Source organism: Nelumbo nucifera, chromosome 7, assembly GCF_055504915.1.
Source record: "Nelumbo nucifera cultivar China Antique chromosome 7, China Antique-T2T, whole genome shotgun sequence".
In the NCBI taxonomy this organism is placed as follows: Eukaryota; Viridiplantae; Streptophyta; class Magnoliopsida; order Proteales; family Nelumbonaceae; genus Nelumbo; species Nelumbo nucifera.
In genome coordinates, this window is record NC_142655.1 from 37,044,528 (window position 1) to 37,070,387 (window position 25,860).

General features: G+C 37.6%; 1 protein-coding gene and 1 long non-coding RNA gene across 3 annotated transcripts; one reads left to right on the forward strand and one right to left on the reverse strand.

The window, feature by feature from the left end:
- Positions 1-2,497: 2,497 nt before the first annotated feature.
- LOC104598361 (uncharacterized) lies at positions 2,498-6,375 on the reverse strand. Of its 2 annotated transcripts, none has more exons than XR_735373.3 (3): positions 6,027-6,375; positions 5,549-5,856; positions 2,498-3,131 (listed from the first exon to the last, which is right to left on the reverse strand). It is a non-coding gene; the product is annotated as an uncharacterized LOC104598361 (long non-coding RNA). The 2 variants fall into 2 exon arrangements; XR_735372.3 differs by having other exon boundaries at positions 2,498-3,122; positions 6,027-6,373.
- A 7,429-nt stretch (positions 6,376-13,804) lies between these two features.
- On the forward strand, positions 13,805-16,815 carry LOC104598362 (Tetratricopeptide repeat (TPR)-like superfamily protein). Its single transcript, XM_010260395.3, has one exon. It carries the CDS (start codon positions 13,932-13,934, stop codon positions 16,512-16,514), a length of 2,583 nt encoding a protein of 860 aa, XP_010258697.1. The 5' UTR covers positions 13,805-13,931; the 3' UTR covers positions 16,515-16,815.
- Positions 16,816-25,860: the final 9,045 nt, after the last annotated feature.

Here is a 25,860-nt window from a genome sequence, read left to right on the forward strand (position 1 = left end):
ATAATAAAATAAACAATAATTGATAATAATTAATAACAATAAATAACACAATAAAAATAATAAAAACAATTAATCACTAATAAAAAATATGAATATGATTAAATTTAATAAAATTAATAAATAATAATTAATTAATTATTTAATGTTAATAATAATGAACCAACATTCATAAAAATAGTAAAATAAATAATAATTGATAATAATTATTAAAAATTTTAATAATTATAAATAACACGAGAAAAATTAATAAAAATAATTAATCACTAATAAAAAAAATAATACAATTAAAAATATGAATAAATTCCATGTTTAATTAATAAAAATAAGATATTTAATAATTAATTTTATTAAAAATATAAAAATATAAAAATAAAAATTAAATTATTAAAATATAAAATAATACTTAATAATCAATTTAAAAAGCTTCAATTATTAGTACAAATATAAAATGATAAAAATGCCATAAGATACATAACATTTAATACAAAACATAAGTTTACAATAATAAAGCAATGGTCATCACCTACATGTCCGTATGTTGTACATATAATTATCTAAACCATTGTCATTTGTTCATATGTCACATAACTATCCTATGCAATTGCAACAACAATAATAAACAAAAAAATTACTACGACAATAATAACAAATTGGATGACATTGTAAATAAGAGGTGCATGTTGCATCCAAGTGCCATATCTTCCTTGAGCGGTTGCGATATTTAGATTTTCTACAAGCCATGGAATGGGTTGATTGAACTCCTTGAGCTCTGCCACTACGTCAACAATCAGTTCATCGACCCAATAAAAAGAGTACGTATGCTTTTCCCACATTGGGCAATGTAGGAAAACTCTTCCCTGATTTTCATTTGTTCCAGCCTTGTAAAGTTCCATATAACCAGCCCCACATGCACACATGATTGAAGAACGCCTATTAACCATTTTCCTTACATAAAAGAGAGTTTGTTCACATACATAACCATAACAGTACAATACAAATAAACAAGAAGTACATAACTATAATCAAAGATAAGTAGTTCAATGCATGTTCCTATTTAATATTCTTGTGTAATTTCCTCTCGCAACCATGAATTTTGCATTGGCTTGACCATGAGGCATCTCTCCAATGTCGTGATCTTTTGTCTCTACTTCCTCTACATTTTCATTAGGCACTTGCATATTAGATTCATCGTAGTCATTGAAAAGGGTATCAACTATTGATTCCCTTCTCAAATAGTTTTGGATAGCAAATCATGCAATGATTACGTCCCGTTGGACATGGAGATTGAAAGGTGCCAATCCATTTAAGAATCAGAAACCGAGCTTTTAAAACACCAAACGATCTCCCGATCACATTTCTCAACTTTTCATGTGCTTGGTTGAATTGTTCTGTTTTTATCCTAGCACACTCACGACGAAAGTTTGCTGCCAAATATCGCACATTTCGATAGGGTGCATAAAGTGTTTTGTATTTACGAATGCAGCATCACATAGATAGTACTTGTCAATGTCAATCAAACTTATGTATCAAAATAATGAATTTATTAAAAAAAAGAACACCCCTACAACATCATACTTACCAGTAGGTGGAAATGGGAAGTTATTGCCAGGGTTGTATGCAACCTCATGTAAAACCCTGGCGTCATGTGATGTTCCTCCCCAACCGGCATAAACATATGTGTAAATATCATGTTAAAATCACAAACAGCTAGCACATTTTGGAAACATTCTTTCCCTTCTCTTCCTCGGTATGCCAGTTGTTTTTCTAGTGGTACAACATGAACAAGTGTTCCATCTAAAGTACCAATAACACCTTTTAACAACAAAAGAAAATATCTAAATAAAACTAGTTCTAAGCTTAACCCATATCCTATTCAAAATTATGAAACTTGTGTGGCATTACCAATTATTTACCTTGAAAACCTGTCAGAGTCGTTTATGGTGCCCTGGGATGTTTGGGTTTGGGTCAAATGTAGTTGGACGGATCATTTCTCATGCAAACTCCATCATAGCAGCTAACACTTGATGGAAATATCTATGCACTGTTTGGGTGAAATGTTGGAATATTCTTTTCAAAATAGAGAATCTTTCATTATGGCTTAAATACAAAAGAAACATAGTCATCTTCTCCTCCCTTGATATGTATCGACTATCATGTAACCATCCGCGATTGCGAAAATGGCCACATAACTGTACATATGCTTCAACTGGCATCCTCATCATCTCGATGGTTTGTTGGTCATTTCCATTTAATAACTCTTATGTATAGATATATCTGGGTAGTGCAGATTCACAATCCGATATCCGTGCAATACGCCTCTGTAAAGTTTTTTTTATATACCAATACAAGAGCATAATCATACCCAACCGCTTCATCCTAGGTGTTAACATATTTGTTGTGTACCTGGTGGTTTATTTTCTACATTGAGATTAATCTAAAAGCAAATCTTCATGCATGTATAATATATTCAAAATATTAATTACACCAAGTCATCAAGTATCACAAAATAAGAGCATATGTAACATATTCAAAATATCAAAACAAAAAACCAAAAAGCATATTGCATATGTCGGGTGTGGCAACCAGACTGAAACCAAAACATCAATCCAAACATGAAAGAAACCGACGTATAACTCCTATGATAAGTTCATCCTCCTAGCATAAAGTGACAACCACCTTTTCATTGCCTCCTCATCGGGTGTGTCACAAGATCCATACAAATGGATCCATTCTTTCCTACATTTTGGATTTTCCAAAAAGATAATTGAAGCCTCTATATATAAAGGAGTTCTGGTTGTCCAACTGATATCAACTAGCTTCTGCATACATTCTTCCACAGTTGGTCCTCCATCCTCAACAATCATTATGTCGAGAAACTGCTCCATCTTAGCATCAATCTCATTAGTGAACACCGAGCATATAATCCCTGCCACCTCAGCTATATATTCATCTTGGCCTAAGAGCTTCAAAATCGGGGTTGTGAAAATGAAGACCGGAAGCAAAAATAATGAGCAAATGAATAGAACAATCCATGACCTTTGAAGATAAACACCTAGCATATGGTATTGCTTAGCACCGTATGCTTTCCCACAAAGAGTTTCTAGTGCACTAGCCATGCCTAACTGCATACACTAAATGAGTAATCAGTCATAAGATGATTGAATATCTTTCATCAAGATTATGGAATGGCTTGTAATGGGCATCTGAGAATCAACAGATTTTTAAAATACAAATAACAAAAAGAGGCAAATTTATTAGTTATCATAATCATAATACTCCTTTATTGCTCTGACAATTGAGGTAGCATGGACCTCAACTCATCAAATTGAAGGGAGTTTCCGATCTTCCATACAAATAAGCTTGTTGATATGACATGTACAGTTACAACTATAATCAAACATTGCAATATATCACCTGCCATCTAAGTTTAGAATTGGAATTCCATCCATTTGGTGGACAATACATGCAACAGTAGACCAATTGAGTTTCACATATATGTCTATATGACGAAGGACATACTCAGAGGAAGGCGAGGAGCATGTTCACCCACTCAAAAATTTTGAAAATCCTAATACTAATATAAACTGACCCCACAATCCATGTTGAAATTACCAACTTGGTTATTTCTCATCAGAAATTTTTCCTAGTCATAATTTTGAGATATCATCAACATTAGTCAGTTTTGCACAAAGCAATGTAACTGAATATTCAAACACTGATCATATTTTTATCAACTTTATGTATAGGCAATGTATGAATTAACAAATTGTGCAGTTTATACATATTGGAGTTAACCAAGGTTTTAAATCTCAATGTATAGGCATGCAATGTCAACCAAGGTTGGAGTTTCTTTCCATTGATTGTTTGTATGTTGTTTTCGTTTGTGTTTAATATAGAATGGAAGATGTAAATGATCTCCAAAATCCCTAGGATCAAGCCAAGTTATTTAACCTTTTAAGACCGAGTAAAAACATATATGTTTTGATCTTCAATGGCCATCAATGGCATATCTAAAGTATTTTGGACACATTTTCAATATAAAATTTAAATTAATCTAGGATGATAGTATACAACCATTTATTCACATCACTTCCAGATGGCAGTTGTAATCCTTGAAGAGAGTACAAAGAGTTACCAAAAATAATTTGATTTTCAAGAGAAAATCTTTACTATATAAGCTAGTACTAATTAGCCATAGTTTCACATCCAAGCCATAATAGTAAAGACCATAATAATTTAATAGCATCATAGTCAATGTATGCAAAAATAATCGTCAAATATTTTAATCTTTAAATCTAATCAGTGAGAAAGCATTTAAATAAGTACAATGAAAACATATAGCTCACTAAATTTGCACATAGTCAGTTAGTCACCTTTAGAAGGTCTTGGCACAGTATTCATTTGCTTGCTTCCAAAAAAAATAATTTGAATGCAAATTCTGATTTCTTTTTCTTTCAGGTTTTGCCCTATTTTTTTTTTTGTTTGCATTCAACAAATAAAACCTGAAGCAAAATAAAATCAACTTAGTATGTTCTAGACAATGTGTATTTATTATCATCTACTTAGATACGTCCTCATGTTCTCATAGTTTGGGTACAGAGGCCTGTCTTGTGGCTCTCACTGTCCATTGCTTAGCCGTTCAACTAAAACGATTGAAATATACCTCATATTTGAAATATATATCAATTCTTTGCTAATTATTCTCCCCTTTAGTTAAACAACATCTCACAAGTAAAGACAACATTTCAACGCTAATATTGACATATTTATGTATTTTATGGATCATACAGACAAGCAGACAAGTTGAAAAAAGAAGAAATAAGCATAACTTCTTTATCTTCAAAAGGAAGAGTCTAGAAATTAGACTTCCTTCAGCATCCATCTTTGCCATTGGCTTATATGGACAAGAAGGTGGAACCCTCTCTAGTTTCCTGTATTCCCAACCAAAAAGCCAATAGATTTTTGCTTGCAAAAAATGAAAACATAGACTTCAGCAAAAAGAAGAAACATAAAGAAATTGAATCATGCTCATTGGGGAAAAAGGAGGAGGAGAAGTGGCACGAATAAAATAAGATGAGAAGATCAACACAAATAGAAAAAATAAGAGAAAAAACAGAGAAGTAAAAAAACATACATAAAGTACAGAAAGAATAGAAGGAAGAAAAACCTAGATGCAAAATGAGGACAAAACGAGTAAAAGACATCTCACCATGATAAAATCGAAGATCAGTGGAAAGACATTGAGAACTGGGACGAGGAAGAGCAACAACATACAGCCAAACAAACCTTTTTCTTTCACCAAATGTCTTTAAGGACATCCCAACAACTTAACTAATTTCAAGTATTTCTTAGAAATTAAATCCAAATTTTTTGTTCTTAAGCCACTTGTAATCAAAATAATCCCACTACAAAATTTAGCAAATCAGATTGGGGAGTTTTGGGCTTGTTAACATAAACTAAGAGCAACCAAAATTTCTATAACAAAACCACGACAAGTTAATCAAAATATCTACCCTACGAGAGATCCTAATTTTGAAAAAGTCTATACCATACTGAAAGGGTCTCCTAATCGGACAAGATGAATACTATGTCTTCGTCACTCTCTTCCTTGGTTCTTCCTTCTTTTTCTTGACAGAAGGAGTAGCAGCTGTGCCAGCACCTCATGATGAGATCTCCAATATTTATCCTCTGCAAACTTAGCAAATAAACTTGGCCGGTAAGATTTGACCGTCACGTTCACGGGATCTCGAATAGATTTAGCCGGTAATATTTCTCCTCTGCAAGCATGCTCTCCTAGACGTCATAGCAAAATCTCTAATAGATGCACCTGAAACGAGGTTGTGAATTTATCCTCGGCTACAAATATTGGGTTTTCAGGTTCGACAAAGCCAAGCAAACATGAAAAAAAGGCAGAAAACAAAGAAAGAACAAAATTAGTAAGCAGAAAAAATGCTTAAGCTATCATCGAAACGAGACTCAAGAGAAAGGAATTATAGAAAAACAAAATAAAAATACGCAGAACTCACCTTTGGGGCTCTCTTCCTAGTTCATTAATTCCTCCTCTCACTCTAGTTTTGGGGCTCTCTGTCAAAATCTTGTCGAGGGTGGGAAATAGCAAACAATGCAAGAGTTTGAAGAGTTTTTTTGGCTTGTGCAAGTGTATCTCTCGCAATCGATTGATTAATTAGATTTAAGAAAAATTCCCATCCTGTATTTTGGATTGAGTGGTAATTTGGTCTCCGAAGTTTAAAATGCGATAATCCAGTATTCAAATTTTTAAATTGGGACAATTCCGTTAAGTGGCATGTGAAAAGACATAAATAACGCTAATTATGCGGAAAATTCAAATCTCAGATGTTGGTCAATTTTTCTTTAACCAGTTTTCAATTTCCCCTAGTTGATGCTCCTTCAGCAGCTAAAACGAAACGAGAAGAGAATATCTCAGATATCTCGTCGCTTTAGTGTTAACTGAAAATCAAATGGAATAAAACATGATAAAACAGAGATGGATTGACATTTTGCATGTATCTTTTAAACTGTTAATGCTATACATCTCTCTTCCAGCCACCTAAATACTGATAATGTATATTGAATCTTCTACAAATACAGCAGAGAAAATTGGACCTGTCGGCTACACGCCAACACCAACACCCCTGGCCTCAATTTATTGCTCCGCCCTCTTTCATCTATTGGTCATCCACTTAAATTAATAGCATGCAATGAGATGGGCCCCATTAACTGTCCTCCCTACTCTTCCCCTCTCAATCGGATAGTCCAGCCTTGCTCTTTAGGTGCTGCTTGAAACCCAGTTGAGATGGTTGAATTCATAGTCAAGCTTTGCTCTGTCAGAGACACACAGATACAGAGGGAGATATGTTGCAGAGCAGAGCTTTGGGGTTGTGAAGAAATTAAGCATAGTTGCTTCTTGCATACTTGGGGCAGCAGGAAATGTTGCATAAAAATGGTTTTGTTATACAGTTGCTTCTTGCACACTCGCACGCATAGAGGTTGCCTTGAGGTAATAGTAATACAAGTGGAGAACCCAGAAAGGAGATTTTTTGGCTTGATTGACAATTTGGTCCAAGACTGTGCTTTTCAGGACTGATACCCCAAAGCTTTCTCTCAATTTAGTCTTTCGACCAGATTCTCTCTCTCTCTCTCGGTGACATAGAACTTGGACTCTGTTTCATTTCTTGAGGAAGAAGATGATGAACAATGTGTTTTATTTTTAAGAGTAATTTTGACATTTTTAAAACTCTTAAATTGCACATGAGATCACGTGATATAACATAACTGATAGTCCATTAACGACAGATATTAGATTGTCGCGTTTCGAAAGTTCGGGTATTGGATTGTCGCATTTTAAAGTTTAGGGACCAAATTGCCACTCGATCCAAAGTACAAGGCATTGATCGAAATTTTTTCCTTAGATTTAGACCGGTTAAAAGCTTAGAACCGTCGTGCCAATTCGCAAAGACCGCTGCTTTTAAAATATTTTATTTTATTTAGGTTTTTCAAGCGGCAGTCCTTTGAAGACCACCACTTCAACTCTTGCTATAGTGGCAGTCTTAAAGACCGCTGGCTTAAGACCATTTTTCTTGTAGTGATAAAAACCTCCCTTGTTGTTTTGAAAAAAAGGTGTAAATACCTTCCTTTTGTCATCATTCCAAATAAAAAATGTTGATGCAATGCATTAATTTCAAGGTTCAAAGTATCGAAAATGTTATGCGTATTAGAAAGGCAAATTTAAGAGACATATCGGGATACACCTTGGATACGCATGGATATGGACGAAAATTAAGATATGCAAGGAAGCACATGGAAATGCTATAAATACATTAATAGCTTATAAATAAACATCAATATCACTAAATATAAGACATAAATATGGGCTATTTATATATAAAAATAATATGTTTTAGTGGGTTTTATGAAAAAAAAAATATTATAATCAATATATGGGAACAAAAACATACTATTTAATAAAGTACTCAATTCAGTTCCAATGTGTTTGCTTGTTTTATTCTAAAAATTAAATTAAAATTAAGAAAAGTAAATATGTAACAGAAAATTTGAATGGATTTATGGACATAATAGATCAAGTAGTTATTTTGCATGTTTCATTCTAATTTTCTAAAAACTGAACAATTATTTATTTTTATTCAAATAATTATTTTTGATGTTTTATTCTAAAAATTAAATTAAAAATAAGAAGAGTAAATATATAATAGAAAAATTGAATGGATTTATGGACATAATAGATCAAGTAATTATTTTACATGTTTCATTCTAATTTTCTAAAAACTGAACAATTATTTATTTTTATTCAAATAATTATTTTGGATGTGTATTCTAAAAATTATATTAAAAATAAGAAAAGTAGATATATAATAAAAAAATTGAATAGATTTATGGACATAATAGATCAAGGAATTATTTTGCATGTTTCATTCTAATTTTCTAAAAACTGAATAATTATTTATTTTTATTCAAATAATTATTTTGGATGTTTTATTCTAAATATTAAATTAAAATTAAGAAAAGTAAATATATAACAGAAAAATTGAATGGATTTATGGACATAATAGATGAAGTAATTATTTTGCATGTTTTATTCTAATTTTCTAAAAACTGAATAATTATTTATTTTTATTAAAATAATTATTTTGGATGTTTTATTATAAATATTAAATTATAATTAAGAAAAGTAAATATGTAACAGAAAAATTGAATGGATTTATGGACATAATATATCTAGTAACTATCTTGCGTGTTTCACTCTAATTTTCTAAAAACTGAATAGTTATTTATTTTTATTCAAATAATTATTTTGCTTGTTTTATTTAAAATTTAAATTAAAATTAGGAAAAGTAAATATGTAACAGAAAAATTGAATGTATTTATGGACATAATAAATCAAGTAACTATTTTGCATGTTTCGTTCTAATTTTCTAAAAACTAAATAATTATTTATTTTTATTCAAATAATTATTTTTCATGTTTTATTCTAAAATTTAAATTAAAATTAAGAAAAGTAAATATGTAACAGAAAAATTGAATGAATTTGATCTATGGACATGGTAGATCATCCATAGATCTACAACATAATCAATTTCTAGAGGTAGATCAAAAGAAAAACCTAAGAAATTCATTTTTTCAGATTTTTTATTATTTTGGAATTTCTTCAAATATTCACAAAGATTTACATATACCAGCAAAATAAGTGAGATTTTTTTCACAAGAATAGCATATCAACATACATAATGATGCTTTCAAGCATCCAAACTAAAAAAACCTAAAAACATTTGGCTGAAAATGTAAAAAAATTTTGAAAAAACATCATATTTTCGCTACTTTTTAAACAACCTTGAAAAACTTATTGAATATTTCAATTTTGTAGGGGTTTTGATGGGTTTTTTCTAGATTTGAGTCTTTAGGAATGTAAAGAAAGTTTCTAGAGGGTTTAGGGAAGAAAGAGGGCTTCTGAAATGGGTTTAGAAGCCCTCTTTCGAAGGCTATTCTATTTGTAATAGTGAAGTCGTCGCGTATCGGCCGATACTCAACTAGAACAGAACATACCGAAATGGGCCGATACTAGCCTAATACGAAGTCGATACTGTTTCGGCATGGTGAAAAGAGACGGTACCTTCGATTTAGGACCGTCTCTCATGCTGGTAAGTCGAAAGACCGATACGTAGATACGTGATGAAATTTTAAACCTTGATTAATTTTACTTCACTTCAACCTTTTTGCCTTTGTCCAAGAAGAGTAAAGAGGATTATTCTTTGAAAGTTTTCAAGCAAAATAAATTAGTGAAGAGTAAAATTTAAACTTTTTAAATTATATATGATAATGCATTAACAATGATAAGGGTATTTTGGTAATTTTAATGTCTTTATTTGCTGAAAGCCAAGGGAAATAAGGTATTTGCACTGCTTTTTTCAAAACTATGGAGGGGGGGGCATTGTTAGGGTCAAAACACAAAGTGGTTTATAGAATTGTTATTTAGATGTTTTTTATAATTTTGATTAAAAAATGCAAAAATAATAGGGTTAAATACTTAAAGTACCCCTATAGTTTAGCAAATGGACAAAAGCTTACCCTATTGTTTGAAAAATGACTTGAAGACCTTTAAGTTTTTCGACAATGGACAAAATCCTCCCCTACCATTAGCATGCCGTTACAATCCGTTCGCATGTGATATCACATGACTTATATAATTTTTCTTAATTCCATAGCTACCCTTTTATGGTAGATTTTTCTCTTCATTGTTCTTTAAATTTTCAAAACAACGCCTACCTTACCGAAGAAAGAACACAAAAAAAAAGATTTTTTCTTCTCTTTTTACTGTTACCGGTTTATTTCAAGTGCAAAACACAAAAAAATTGTGTTTTAGGTGTGTAAGTACATGTAATTTACCATCACTAGGATTATGATGAGGATGCCAAAGGAAAGCCATGTGGAGAAATCCCGACCAGGGCATCCCTGCAATGGTACAGAAACATTTCATCGAAGCAACAAAAGGCTCACGCACTTACGATGAGCACAGAAAGCTATCCAGGGCATGCGATGGGCATAAAATGCCTTCTGGGACCTACGATGAACATAAAAAAAACTTTGGAGATTTGCGATGAGTAATGAATGCCATTGTAGATTAGTAATGGATGCAAGACGACATTGCATGCCCGCAATTAGCCCAACACGACGATGGGTATCCTGCGATGAGCATAAGAGTGGAAATTCATTCCATGACAAGCGGTAGAGGAAGTCCAAAACCACCAAGGCTCGTAATACTCGCTTGCGGGTAATCCATAGCACAGCAAACTGTGACAAGGCATCTTGAGGGTGACCGATGAGAGACTCAAACACATCATCCGAGCCAATATTTCATTCCGGACAGGTCGCCGTGAGGGAACCCCTAAGGGGATGTAGCCAACACGTACCATGTGAAAATCCTCATAAGAAAGGAAACTTTATTTCTAGAGGATCTTCCTGGATATGTGGTGAAACCACAATGGCAAAAACTCTTAGGAAAGGTCTTCTTTATAGATCCTTCTCTCAATAGCTTCGGGATCCTCCCTATAAAAAAGGAGACAGAGAACAACCACCGGAAACGACCGTCATCATTATTCAAGACCTCCCAAATCTCCTCAAAGACCTTGGCATACCCATAACTTTGACTCGCAACCTTGACCCAAACCCTACTCCATCTTCACCTTTCAAGGAGACCATCCGACACTGCCTTACCACTGTACTACAAGGTGAAAAAAGTCTTGAGAAACACAAAAATTTGTGGTAAGATATGCAGTGGAAGTAGAAGCCTTCTTTGAGAAACACAGAAAAGAGTCTTGAGAAACACAAAAGTAAAGTGACCTCCATTAACGAACTAACAAAGCCTTTTTTTTTAATGGTTTTGGAGAGGCTTCCAGATTCTCTTGTGGGGTTTATGGGACTAAGAGTGGCGATGAAACTTCCATTTACAGTTTTGTGAGAAACCAGATAGGAAATCTGTAGGAGTAAAAGTGCAGAAGAGCAATACTACAAGAAGACATTTACCTTTTGTCTCTCTTTTATTTCTCTATAGTTGAGAAGATCTAGTTTCGATTATTGGAGGTTTGAACTATAGAAGTTTCTTGGGGTGTAGTAAGAGGACAGGAAAAAACAGGGGTGGAAGAGTGGGAGTGGAGTGGAGGTGAGAAACCTTCAAAGATGGCATGCTTGCCGATATAGGTTGAGTGGTGGGGAGAAACCTTCAAAGATGGCGTGGGAGTGAACTGATCCAAAATAGGTTGGGTTAAGGCTACATAATCTGGAGAAGCCTTCATATACTCTTGCCAAAATTTGAAGAAAAATCAAGAGTAAAGTAGTCTTTTTAATCTTTCTGTTACCGGTTCCTAATGGTTGTCCATTGTTAGAAACTATAGGGGTACTTTAAGTGATTATGCAAACATTAGATTAAATGTTTAATACAAAATAATAATAAACCAATAAAAATTAATAAAAAGTTCTTTTTTAAAAAAATTAATAAAAATTAGCATTAAGATACAAAAAAATAATACAATTTTTTTATAGAGAATAGGAAATTGATCACTCTCACTAAAGTGGAATTTAAATTGTTATTGGATAAACTAGACATAACCCAAAAAATAATACTTGAGTTGAACTTAGATGAACACTTAATTGAAAATGTCATAAAACTCGATCTTCAATTTTGCTTATAAATAAAGCCCGTACAATGTATGGGTACTGACTAATAATATATAGATGGGCAAATTTCTTAAATTACTCTTATGGTTTAGTTAATTGATTAATTCTACCCTTATTGTTTACATATTGTCTTAGAGTACCCCTAAGTTTTTTGATAATTGACTAAATCCTCCTTACCATTAACGTCTATTAATGGAAAGATGAAAATACTATTTTACCCATTATTTTCGTTCAAATTTTCAAGCCTCATTTCTGTAGTTTGACAACATCAATTGATGGAATCATCGCTGTAGCTGTTGTCAGCTACATTCATCCAAACAGAAAATGGAATCGCATCCCTGAATTTAAATGGAATCGCTGCCATTGAACGGACTCTATTCCGGACTAGGGGGACAGCTCGTATTGTGGCAACTCAATATCCTTCTCTGAGAGAGTTAGTTCCCAAGGCCATATACCACCTCAAGGTTTATCAGGCAAGAAGTCATCTTCATAGGCAAATCTCATACCCCATAAATAAAACTGTAGTGAGATGAGATACAAAATTATAGATATTCATAGAAAAAGGAAATGGGTGGCCATTGTTACCCTCCGTCAGCTCTGTTTTTCTTCTTATTTACAGTTACCCAGGATGTATTGGAGAGATGCAGAGAGTTTGAAGGAGCTAAAGAGGGCTATTGATTTTGGGTCAGTGATGCTGGAATCTTTGCCTCAAGGAGCTAGGAACAAGTTTCCTCAACCAAGATCGCTGTCGGAAATCCCTCGTTGCCTCCTCGTCCTCTTCCTCCTTTGCTGCTCTGTCAACCGATCTTGTTTCTAATCTGTTTATAAAACTTTTGAATCATCAGCTGCAATGCTGATTAAAAGGTATACAGAATCATCAGCTGCAACTGCAGATCACACAGTTTGATTCTGATCATTGGACGAGGTTGAAAAGGTGGTGTCGTAGTTGATGTATGGAGCTATTGTGATTGTAAGTTCTGAGCCCGTGTACAAAGGATGGTTGGCGTGTTTATTAGGGATTTGTGGATGTGAGGAATCACACCTCCACCAGCTATAGTTCCTTTGATCAATATATCAAGTTCTTCACCCCCTCAACTTGCAATCTGCAGATGCCTTGGTGTAATATGTTTAACCTTCAGATCCTTGCTGGCATTGCCTGACAGTTCCAGTTCCAAGACTTCTGCAATAAGATACTCTAATTGTTGCCCCTACTCTTCCATTAGCTGCAATCCTGGACTTCAGGAGACGATGGATACACTATAATCCTGCTCTAGAAGAGCGAAAGCCATGTTTCTTCTGGCGCTCAGAGCTGAGGACGTAATCGGACCTTTCGCCTTTTTCCGACATCTTTCCCACCAAAAAGATTATAGTTTTCAATGATTTGGAAACGGAAAACAAACCCAGAAGCAATAGAAGCAATTGTAGAGAGGGATAGAAATAGAGAGATGAAGAGCGTCATTAACTCCGAATAGGGAGACTTTCTCCCAAAAATCACTACGAAAACAATTAAAAAGCCGAAAGGGTATTATTGGAAATTTTGAAAAGAAAATATCAATTACATGACGGAATATGCAGAAAGTTAACTCACGATGGGAGAGGTTTTAGACAATTGTCAGAAAATTAATTTGCCCTATATAGATCCCTCTAACAAGTTCCCTCCATTAAATCATCTCAGCGTAATATTCGAATTTCTTCGACCACGAGATGCTCTGTTTATCTGCAGTATGAAGGATAAATATCTATTTTCAATATATAAATGTCTGCCGTGCATCGCTGCATTTGGGTTAAGATCAATGCATGTTAGTTGCCAAAACGTGGTAAAATCAGCCCATAATTTGATAGATTTTGATGGGATTTTGGCCGACAGGTTTGCATCACTCGCGCAGTCGTGTTCCCATCCTTCTACTCTCCGACAAGGGCGCCAGGTTCATGCTCAGGTCGTTGTAAATGGATTGAGTGAAAGTGATTTTTTGGAAACAAAGATTTTAGCTATGTATGTTCTTTGTAAAAGTTTGATAGATGCACAAAATATGTTTTTCCGGTTAGATTGGCGGTACCCATTGCCATGGAATTGGATGATAAGAGGATTTACCATGATGGGTTCGTTGGAGTTTGCGTTGTTATATTACTTCAAGTTGTTGGCGTATGGAGTTTGCCCTGATAAATATACGTTTCTATATGTAATTAAGGCTTGTTGTGGTTTATCAGCTATTAATTTGGGTAAATGGATCCACAAGACCATTCATTTGATGGGTTTTGAGATGGATATCTTTATAAGTAGTTCGTTGATTAAGATGTATACTGAGAACGATTCAATAGACGATGCGAAGCGTTTGTTTGATATAATGCCTCAGAAAGATAGTGTTTTATGGAATGTGATGCTTAATGGGTATGTGAGAAATGGGGATGCTGACAAAGCTATTGAAGTATTTCGGACAATGAGAACTGAGATGACACCCAATTCAGTGACATTAGCTTGTATTCTATCCATCTATGCCTCAAAAGCAATTGCTAAATGTGGTACTCAGCTACATGGACTTGCCATCAGATGTGGTTTGGAATTAGATCCTCCAGTTGCTAACACTTTGTTGGCGTTGTATTCAAAATGCCGGCATTTATCAGATGCATACAAGTTGCTTGATTTGATGCCGCAGATTGATTTGGTGGCTTGGAATGGGATGATTGCTGGGTATGTCCAAAATGGATTTATGGATGAGGCTAGGGGCTTATTAAATAAGATGCTATCTTCTGGTTTTAAACCGGATTCTATCACTTTGGCAAGTTTTCTTCCTTCAGTTTCTGACTTAGCCAATCTGAAGCAGTGTAAGGAGATCCATGGTTATATCATTAGACACGGTGTGCATCTAGATGTTTTTCTAAACAATTCACTTATCGATGTATACTTTAAATGTAGGGATGTAGATTTGGCAGAAAAGGTTTTTAACCAGGCAAATAGTTTAGATGTTGTTATTTGCACAACAATGATTTCAGGCTATGTGCTTAATGGGATGAACAGTGATGCTCTGGGGATCTTCCGGTGTTTGCTTAAAATGAAAATGAAACCAAATTCAGTGACACTGGCAAGTGTTTTACCATCTTGTGCTGGTTTAGTGGCTCTGAAGTTGGGGAAGGAGCTACATGGTAACATTCTTAGGAATGGCCATGAGGGAAGATGTTATGTAGCTAGTGCATTGACTGATATGTATGCAAAATCTGGGAGATTGGATATCGGTCATAGGATTTTTTGGAGAATGGTAGAAAGAGACACTGTTTGTTGGAACTCAATGATAGCAAACTGTTCGCAAAATGGCAAACCAGAAGAGGCCATTGACCTTTTCCGCCAAATGGGATTTGAAGGAGTACAGTATGATTGTGTCTCCATATCAGCTGCTCTTTCAGCATGCGCAAATTTACCAGCACTTAATTGTGGGAAACAAATCCATGGATTCATGATGAAAGGTACCTTCAGTTCTGATCTCTTTGCTGAGAGTGCTCTCATAGATATGTATGCTAAATGTGGGAATTTGGTGCTTGCACGTCGTGTATTTGACTTGATGCAAGTGAAGAATGAAGTTTCATGGAATAGCATTATTGCTGCATATGGGACCCATGGTCATATTAAGGACTCTCTTGATTTGTTTCATAAAATGTTGGAGGAAGGGATTCAGCCAGATCATGTCACTTTTCTCGCCATAATATCCGCTTGTGACCATGTAGGTAATGTTGATGAAGGTTTCCATTATTTCCGTGTCATGACTGAGAGGTATGGAATTATGGCACGGATGGAGCACTATGCTTGCATGGTTGATTTGTTTGGACGTGCCGGTCGTTTGCTTGAAGCATTGGACATCATAAGAAGAATGCCATTCAATGCAGATGCAGGTATCTGGGGAGCGTTGCTTGGAGCTTGTCGTGTCCATGGCAATGTTGAACTTGCTGAGCTGGCCTCAAAACATCTCTTTGAGTTGGATCCACAAAACTCTGGGTATTATGTATTGTTGTCAAATGTTCATGCTGATGCTGGTCAATGGGAGTGTGTTCTTAAAGTAAGAAGCTTGATGAAGGAACGGGGTGTGCAAAAGTTACCAGGTTATAGCTGGATTGAGATCAAAGGCATTACACATGTGTTTATGGCTGCGGATAGAAGCCATCCACAATCTGTTCAGATTTATTTATTGTTAAAGATCCTGCTTCTAGAGCTGAGAAAAGAGGGCTATGTTCCCCAACCTTACCTTCCAATGCACCCACAGACAATACACTTAGATGATCAAGTTAGATTCTCATCTATTTTAGGGGGAATGTTGTAAGACTGTTTTGTATTGTTTATGTACCTAAGGGTATATTTGTCATGTTATATCATTTTATTTGATCCTAATGTAAATACCCAAGTGGGTACTGCGAGACCCACCTGGGAGCTTTCAAACATTTGTCTTCTTTTCTTCTTTCTTCTTCCTCCTCTTAATTACACTAGCAATGAGATTTTTCTTTTTTTCTTTTAGGAAAAAGTGTAGTAAGGGGCTTTATGGCCCTAAAACTTGACATGTCTAAGGTTTATAGGTTGTAATTGGATTATCTTATGACCATTTTGAGACTTCTGGGGTTTGATAATCACTAGTGTCATCATAAAATGCAGTTCTTATGTTAGCTTTTCTATTGTGTTGAATGGTTCTATTGGGGGTTATTTTAAAACATAATTGTGGTCTGGAGGATGTATATTCTTGACAGAAGAAAGAAAAGTTGAGTGGTTGGAAGGCCTTATGTTCAAGCAGGGAGAGTGATTCCTATTAAACCAGTTTCGAACTCTGTCCCCATTCATTGTTATCACTATAGCTAAATTTCCATGTAAAGAACTTTTTTAGATGTTGATAAAGTATCAAAACTGGTTTTTTGGTGGAGACAGGATGCTTCCAGAGGTGGCTTTGAATGGGTTTCTTGGGATGCTCTTTGCTTACATTTGGAGGTCTTGGTTTCAGAATGCTTCAGGGAGGAATTATGCTTTGCTGTCCTAATTGTCTTGGTACTTTCTTTCTTCTCCTAATCATCTATGGTGTAGAGTGCTTAGAAGCAATACTTGAAGAACATACCCTTTTCCTAGCAAGGTGAGATGTAGTGAATCCTTTATGTGAAAATTTTTAGTTAAGGCAATTGAGAAGATGATAAATTCTGTTGGTTGGAAAGTAAAGGTAGGATTCTAATCTAAATATCTAGAAATTTCCTTGGACATTCAATTGGAAGGGTTTCCATGCTCCTATGGATCCTCATTTGTCTTCTCTTATAATACACTTACACTGTGTTTGGTTTGAAAGAGAAGTTCGGGAAACCAGTTCAAGGTCTTGGAAATTGGATTAGAGGTTTGTTACTGATCAAGTTGTTTAATTTTAAAATCTCACATTTTTCAGAACATTGAAGCAGATCAATTGATTTGAACCAAACAAAGTAATGGGTTACTGATAGTTAAACACTTCTATCACTTAATGTTCTTGTGGATATAATTATCTGCATGGACCTGTTTCTAATCTTATTAGGAAAACTTAGTGCTAGAAAATTCTCCCATTATTTAAATCGTTTTGATGTATGATAATAAGGGGTTTTGTTGGCACTACTGTAGTCTTTACTAGTAAAGGGATATCTTCTAAGTCTTCTTGTGTTCTATGCCTTAATTCAATGGTGTCTATGATCACTTGTTCTTGATAAGAGCTTGTTTTTTTTGGCTCTCAATGGAGTTTAAGGGTTTCTGATGGTGTAAATAGATCATGGGTGGAGGATTTTAGTGAATGTTTAAATAGTTGAGTCCTCATGAGATCTGATGAAAGTTCCGACCTGATTTGCATTTTATTTTAATTTCATATGGCAGGATATGCATTTTTTTTTAGAATAATACTGTTGACCCAGCCTTATCTTGGGAAAACAGATTGGTATTTTAATGCTACTGTGCCTAATGATTCCAATGACTAATTTTACTTTTGTTGGTGGAAGAAGGCATGCAGATTTCAGATCTTCATTCCTGGGTTTTCCCACCAAATGGATAGTGGGGGGTGGGGGGAGGGAGAGTTAATGGATGATCAATGAGTTTTATGGTCATACTCTAAGAACTCACTCTGGTTGTTTTCATTCAGCTGCATGTGGTCCTCTTTTGCTGAAGCAGAGTATATTCGACGAGTTGTTTGTGGGTTGTTTAAGAGCTTTTTGGTGGGCTATAGTATGGCAGTTTCAGCTTATCATTTTGGTATCTGATTTGTGGTTGGTGATCAATGCTGTTACAAGGGACAAATAAATCATATAGTGGTCTCTTAGAGACAAAGCTTTCAGGTTGAAAATCATTCAGATTTTCCGTTTGTCACTTTTAGACATAACAAGAGACAGAGTAATGAGGCAGCTCATGTTACTGCACAACATTCTAAGACTTTTGTTGGTGAAGAGGTTTGGTACGACTGTCCTCATTTTGGTATCTTTGGATAAGTCTTTTATAAGCTAATATAAGCTTATTTTTAATTACAGAGAAGAAAAAAGAAGAGGGAAATGATTATTTCACGGGCTAGTTTGGCCTACCTTGTTTTTTATATTTCACTTCTTTATTTATAATTAGAGGAAGACCATTGTAGTGATTGGTAGAGTCAAGTATAGGCCTGAGAAATCCCCATAACACACAAGTAACTAGTTTGACCAATTTTATTTTTCGCTTCATTTTGTTAACATAACCAAATAAATTATAAAAGATTAAACAAAGGAGATTCAATAACTAGTGTTGTTATTAGATCTACTACTAATCAAATAGGTTAATTTCCCACTAAATGTTGTTGTGTGTGCAGCTTAATACATTATACATAGGTGTGCTTTTTTAGTTCGTTCGGAGACCATATACCCAATTTTCTCTTTTCTCTTCTTTACATTTTATGGAGTTGGTTGACATGGCTTGAATGTGATCAAATAACTATATGAACCTTGTAAAGTTTAACATAAATATACACAAAGTATGGTCAAGTGTAAGGTTCTAAAGTTCTAGTGTACATAAGCCAAGCCTATGTTTCTTATGGATTTCGTGTTGATATATCCACTTATATTTCATGACAATTGAATGGACAAAATATGTTCCAGTTTTGAATTTGGGGCCCCTAATCTATATTTATATACTAAAGTAGAACATGCCGCGTTAGATGGTCTCTCCTTGCTCCATTAACCCAATGGAGCAATTCTAGAGGGGGTTCAAAATTGCTTTTAGAAGCCCATGGAGTTGCCACCTTAACATGGCTTATCTCCCTTTTTTTTCTCCTTTTTATTAGGAAACTAATTATCCCCCACTTTCTCCTATATTGTCTCTAACTGTCTCTGATTTCAATTTATCCTCTCCCCCATTTTTCATCTATGGGATTATATGACAATTGTTTTCTCCTATTATACCACAACTAAATGGTGTGTTCGAGAGAAGAAATTGGACTTTATTAGATATGGTCCAATCACTCTTTGTTAACTTAGATTTATCCATATTCTTTTGGGGACATGCATTAGATGTTGTGATCTACATAATAAAGTGGGTTTCAACCAAGCCAGTTCCTAAGATTCTATATGAGCTTTGGGCTAACAAGAAACTAAGTGTTAGAAACTTTAAGGGATGGGGTTATCTAATACATGTCAAAAAGATAAGTGTAGACAAATTGGAATAAAACCAGTTGTTACATATTTATAGATTACCTTAAGGATTCTATTGGGTACTTCTTCTATAACGCAAATGAACAAAAGGTATTTGTTAATTGCATGCCCACTTCTTAGAGGAGGAATACATCCTAAGCAATCATCACAAAAAAAAAAACATGTTTTTTTACGAAGAGGGCTTAGGAATAGTGGGAGACATCATTCCACAAGTTCTAAATGCCAATACCCAACTTAGAAAATCTATTTGGGTTTCTAGATCCTCTGTTCACTTTAGTTTGGATTAAAAAAGTTACTTGATGGAAATCATGGACAATGAGGAAGAACCCTTGATTTGTATGAAAGCTATGTTAGATATACACACCTTGAAGTGGATAGATGCTATGAAAGCCAAGATGGACTCAATGAACACCAATATATTCTAGGTTCTTGTAGACTCTCCATTAGGATAAAAGCAATTGCTTGAAAATAGATCTACAATAGCAACAAGGCCTTGATGGAAAGGTTAAGACCTACAAAACTTAGCTTACGATGAAATGTTATACTTAGAAATGAAGGGATGGGAGATCCATCATATGGATGACCGAACCATGCAGGGTGGCTGGGCGAAATTTCAAATTTTTTTTTCTCCCATCTGGGAATTGTATTCCCTAATTTAGAAAAAACAGCATTTTTCAAGGTTCGCTCTTGAAACAAGGATGACCGAACCCTGTAGGGTGGCTGAGAAAAATTTCAAAATTTTTTTTTCTCCCATCTGGGAATCGTATTCCCTAATTTAGAAAAACTGCATTTTTCAAGGTTCGCTCTTGAAACAAATCAGACTAGATCTGAAACCAAAAGAGGGAGAGGGATATACCTGATACGGAATTAATGTAAATAACTCCCAACGTAGGTGTTCACTCCCAAAGAGGTCACCAAAACCCACCTCCACTGAAGATGACACAACTTATGTTGAGACAGGATAAGCAAGAACCATAATTCTTCAGCAAGAATCACGTAGGGTGTGTGTGAGCATGACTTCAGATTGTTTCTTCTAGCAAGAGACAATAAGAATTATTCTTGATCATATCCAAGAGTGGAGATTGAACTGGGTAGGGGTGGCAAGAGCTGAGGGAGAAAACTGCAGAATGTTGAATGTGTAAACTGAGGAATTCGCCCCCTTATTTATAACCTTCTTTGGATCAGCTTCCTAATCCAATTAGGAGTGAGTTTCTTGATCCAAATATGATATTTGGATCTGGACTCTTAGTTGGGTAAGACATATCTTATCCTAATCAGATTACAAACCTAATTCGCCCCATTTAATTAAAACACTTAAGCCTAGTTCAAAATGGGCTTTAGGCCCATTAAGTCATATGTCTCACTTTCCCTTTTAAATGCTGGCTAGTTTGGCTTTCTTTGTATGGCGTGGGACCCTAGCATTGGTCTCCACAAAAGCCATATGGGTTCAGCCCAACCTCTGTTACAAGGCCTGGCCGAATTCACTATTGAAGACAGTGAACCCCTGAGCCCATTAGTATGGGCTCTTAGCAGGCCCAATATTTACAGTAAATGGTCCTTGGGTCCAACTACCTTATGAAGGCCCAAGGACTATGGACTTATGTGAGATTAGCCCATCAGGTATAACCCTAAATGATCTCACACTTAACCTCTCAGTCCATAATGATCAAACACTGCCCGACAAGAGAGGATATCTCCCTCAGCTGCAAGGTACAGTGTTGCACTTTCTGCTCACATGGATCATGGGAACTAAAACATTTTTGCAAACATTTTGTGAAATCAAAATATATATGTATATATCTATATAAATATATTTTGCAAAACAATTTTCAATAAGTTTGAAATCAACTGCCATAAGTTTAGGCTTCCATTAGAGAGAGTGCATTCCCTGACCATTCACTTTGTCCGATAAAGGGGATGATTTTGTCACTATGATCATGCACTCAGGTGAATTCTCAAACTGCCCCAACATACTCGGGTTTCGACCCGCTCTAAGGATCTCATTGATTGGCATATCAAAGACAGTCCAATTCAACACCTAGTGCAGTACCATAATCGAGTTTAGGGGTTAGGTGTTGTTGGTGTTCGGATTGGCCGAGGGAAATGAGGTAAATTCACTCCCAAGTTCCGAAGACAGGCCGAAGGCTTTGAGGACTCTGAAGAGGGTAAGCCGAGGCCGAGGACTGTAGGCCGAGGTGAGGTGCTCCCTTCTGAGTACAGTAGAAGCTGAGGACTACAGGTCATCATCTCGGTAATGAGGCTCCGGGAGATCCGATGTACTGCAAAACAAGAGGTGTCAGAGGCCTCGGGTGGAGACCCGAGGTGGAAGATCCGACGCTCAAGTTAGTACGAGGTGTAAGGTAGGAGGAGGTGCAGATGAGGCCTCAATGGTAGTCCTCGGATGCACTAGGTCCCCAGGAGTAAATGCTAAGGAAGCGAGGTAGGTGCAATGATGTAAACTTCTTATGCGTCTTCCCTCCTCATTAGTTTGGAGATGCGTGTGGCATGGATGCCTTGAGTTAGCGGGGATGGTCCGTATCACGTACAGTCAGACCACGTCAGGGGTCTATCGTGTGGAGGATAGTCACCCAGATAGGCACACGTTTGCCGGGTTGAGTGGTTCGCCTGGTGGGTTGCGATGGGCAGGCCCCGCGGTTTGCCCTATGGGTTGCGGCGGGTGAGCCTTGCGGTTCACCCAGTGTTGTTACGTCTTCCGAGGGCATGCGCTAAGAGGTGCGGTATAGATAGTTCATAGAAGTAGAGGGTCCTCGTAACCGTCGGAGCCGTAGTGATCTGAGTCGTTGCTTGGGCGTCGTTTCGTCTTCTGAGGACAAGTGCTAGGTGGCACATTATGGTTGGATGGTGGAAGTGGAGGTGCCTTAGCCGTTGGATCTAGCAAGATTAGGGCTGTCCATTTTCCTATAAATAGGATCCCTGGTGGTGACTTTCCCTGTCATTTGAACTTAGAAACCCTTGTTATCGAGTGAACTCAGCTCCCTATCTCTCAATCCTTCAGGACATTCCTAGGTTCTCCATCCTTCGGGACACCCCGTTTTCACCTTCTTCAATGTCTGGTAATTCACTATGTCGTTCTCAGACTCTGGCCCAGAATGCCATGAACTCCCGAACACCTAGGGAGGGAGCTCTCTTGAAACCCCTTCCCCTCTCTCCTCCTTAGGTTCTTTGGCAATAGCCCCTCTTCGACGAGAGGTAGCCATACTAAGAGAAAGGGTAGCCTCGGGGGGGCGCTGAGGGCTGTCACTGGGGAAAAAACTCCCCCCATGAAAGTGCTGCATCGGCGTCGCCGAGGGAGCCCGAAGGGTCTCCTCTCTCCGAGGAGGAAGATGTTGTATAGATCGCTGCTGGACTGGTGGGAGGGAGTGCTGCCCGAAGGGTGGTTGACGTTGGTGTCCCATGCTCGGAGTTTGACTGCTCCTTGGATGTGGGCCAGGTCAAATCCCTGACGAAGAGATTCCACATACCCCAGTCCTTTGATCTTAGGCTACCCGATGTAGGTGATCAGCTGTGGACCCCTGACGAGGGGGAAATCTGTGTCTACCAACATTTTTTAGAGTCTGGCCTTAGGTTTCCCCTCCGTTCCTTAGTCTCTGAGTTACTGGAGTGATACGGTATCACTATTAGTCAACTCGTCCCCAATGCCCTTAGGACCATCATAGCGATGTTGTGTGGGCTCTGCTTTGAGACGTGGAGCTGACGTTGAAAGTGTTTTGCACCATGATCGCGTCGAGGAAGCATGCTTTCGAGGCCAACATGTATACTTCCACCCCCGGAGAGGGAAGCCGGTGCATAACCCCTCGTCCGTCGATGGCTGGAAGGACAAGTTCTTTTACGTCTCCTGCCTTGAAGGCTGGAGGTTTAGGTCTGAGTGGGGGGAGGCCTGTGTAGTCATCGAGAGATGTCCCCCTTCGCTCCGAGATGAAGAGGTTGCTGCTGTGGCTCATTTGCTCATGATGGGGACATTCTAGGTGAATCCATTAGTGGAGGAGGAGGTCCCCGAGAGAGCCAAGGGGGCCGATAAAATCTTCCGTCCACAGTGGTAGCTCCGAGAAGGGGACTCCATCCTGGACAAGGGGGTTAGTCAGGCCCTGGTGAGTGGGGCGATCGTGTCAAGGGACCATTACCGCTTGCTGCAAAGTGACCCCAAGGCCATCTACGATGAGGGCCTATACCACCTAGCCGAGGTAAGACATATATACATTTTTGTTTTTTGTATTTCCTTCTCTTCCTCCTCTTTTGCTCACTAATTGGTTCTACTACAGGCCTGCCTGCACTTCGTTGGTTTGGGGGACCGGATGAGGCTGGCGATGTCCTGCCTCGACAGATTGGGGAAGGGGAAGAAGACTGCTGAGGAGAAGCTCTAGAAGGAAAGAGAAAAATTCCAGAAGACAGTTGTTGTCGCCGAGGAAAAATACCAGAAGTTTAGAAAGGCGTTCTTGGATGAGTAGTTAGTTCGGGAGTGCCTTGAAATACATCTGAAGGAGGCGTGGCAAGGTCTTTTCCATGGAACAGGTGGAAAAAGTTCGTCTTTGAAGCGGAGAGGCGGGCTGCCGAGGCCATGGCGTCAGCAGAGCAGTCTAAGAAGGCAGTGACCGAAGCGGTGGAGGCATAGAAGAAGTCCTCTGACTTTCTAGATGCACTTGCGGAGTATGCTTCGGCATCCTACCTTGACGGGATTGAAGACACGAAGAAGACACTCCTGCTGGTGATGCCAGATTTTGACGTCGAGGGGCTGTAGGTAATCCCAGATGCTCCCAACGAGAAAAGTTCCAGAAGACAGCTGCCACCGCCGAGGAAAAATACCAGAAGTTTAGGAAGGCATTCTTGGATGAGTAGTTAGTTCGGGAGTGCCTTGAAATACATCTGAAGGAGGCGTGGCAAGGTCTTTTCCTTGGAACAGGTGGAAAATGTTCGTCTGGAGAGCATTGTCTTTGAGGCGGAGAGGCGGGTTGCCGAGGCAGAGAAGAAGGCTGCCGAGGCCATGGCGTCAGCGTAGCAGTCTAAGAAGGCAGCAACCGAAGCAGTGGAGGCATACAAGAAGTCCTCTGACTATCTGGATGCACTTGCGGAGTACACTTCGGCATCCTACCTCGACGGGATTGAAGACACAAAGAAGACACTCTTGCTGGTGATGCCAGATTTTGATATCGAGGGGCTGTAGGTAATTCCAGATGCTTCCAACGAAGCTCAGCCTGCTGACGACTCCACTCCTCTTGCCGGTGGCAAGGCCCAGGCGTCGATCTCCCCCCCCCCCTTTTTCTTTTTTGTTCAGTTGTTGTTATTTTTGTTGTTTTTCTTTTGTGAATGTACATATATTTGGCCTACGAGACCTTCAAAAACTTTTTTTAAAGGCAACATAGGAATTCAATGATGAATGAAGCCATTTTTTGCATGCGTTGTGTCTTGTGTATGTTGTGTCTTTCTCCTTCTTCTTTCTTCTTTTCTTTCTTCTTTTTTGTTCTTCTTCGTGAGGTCCTTGCTCCTCCGAACAACGGGACCACAATACACAAAACACACAGTTTGCTCATAGAACACATAGTTTGCTTGCACGCTCACTTTAAGTAGTTAGGGCATTGGGAGTTGAGGCGGGGCCACACGTCCGAAGTGAGGCTCGCCCGACTCCAAAATTCCTTCAAGTGTCAACTTAGGCAAAGCTGAGGTGACCTGGCACCGTAGCTAAGGTCGTTGGTTGAGGTACATCACTGAGGTACTTGGGAGGATGAGGAGCCGAGGTGGAGCAACACTATCGGGGTGCAGTTCACCTGGCTTATTTCTCACCAAGTGTTTCCTCAAGGGAGTCCAAGGCATACCACCGGCGAAGCCGGGGGCTCAAGTTGAAGCGAACTGCTGAGGTAGTCAGGGTCGCTATTTTTGTTGCGCTGAGTATAGGTGGCCGAGGGGGTCACTGTACTCTGCAGAGGTGATGATGCATGTGGGGCCTCATTCGCCCTGGTGTGCCGAGGGGGCCACCATCCGTCAAGGAGGTGA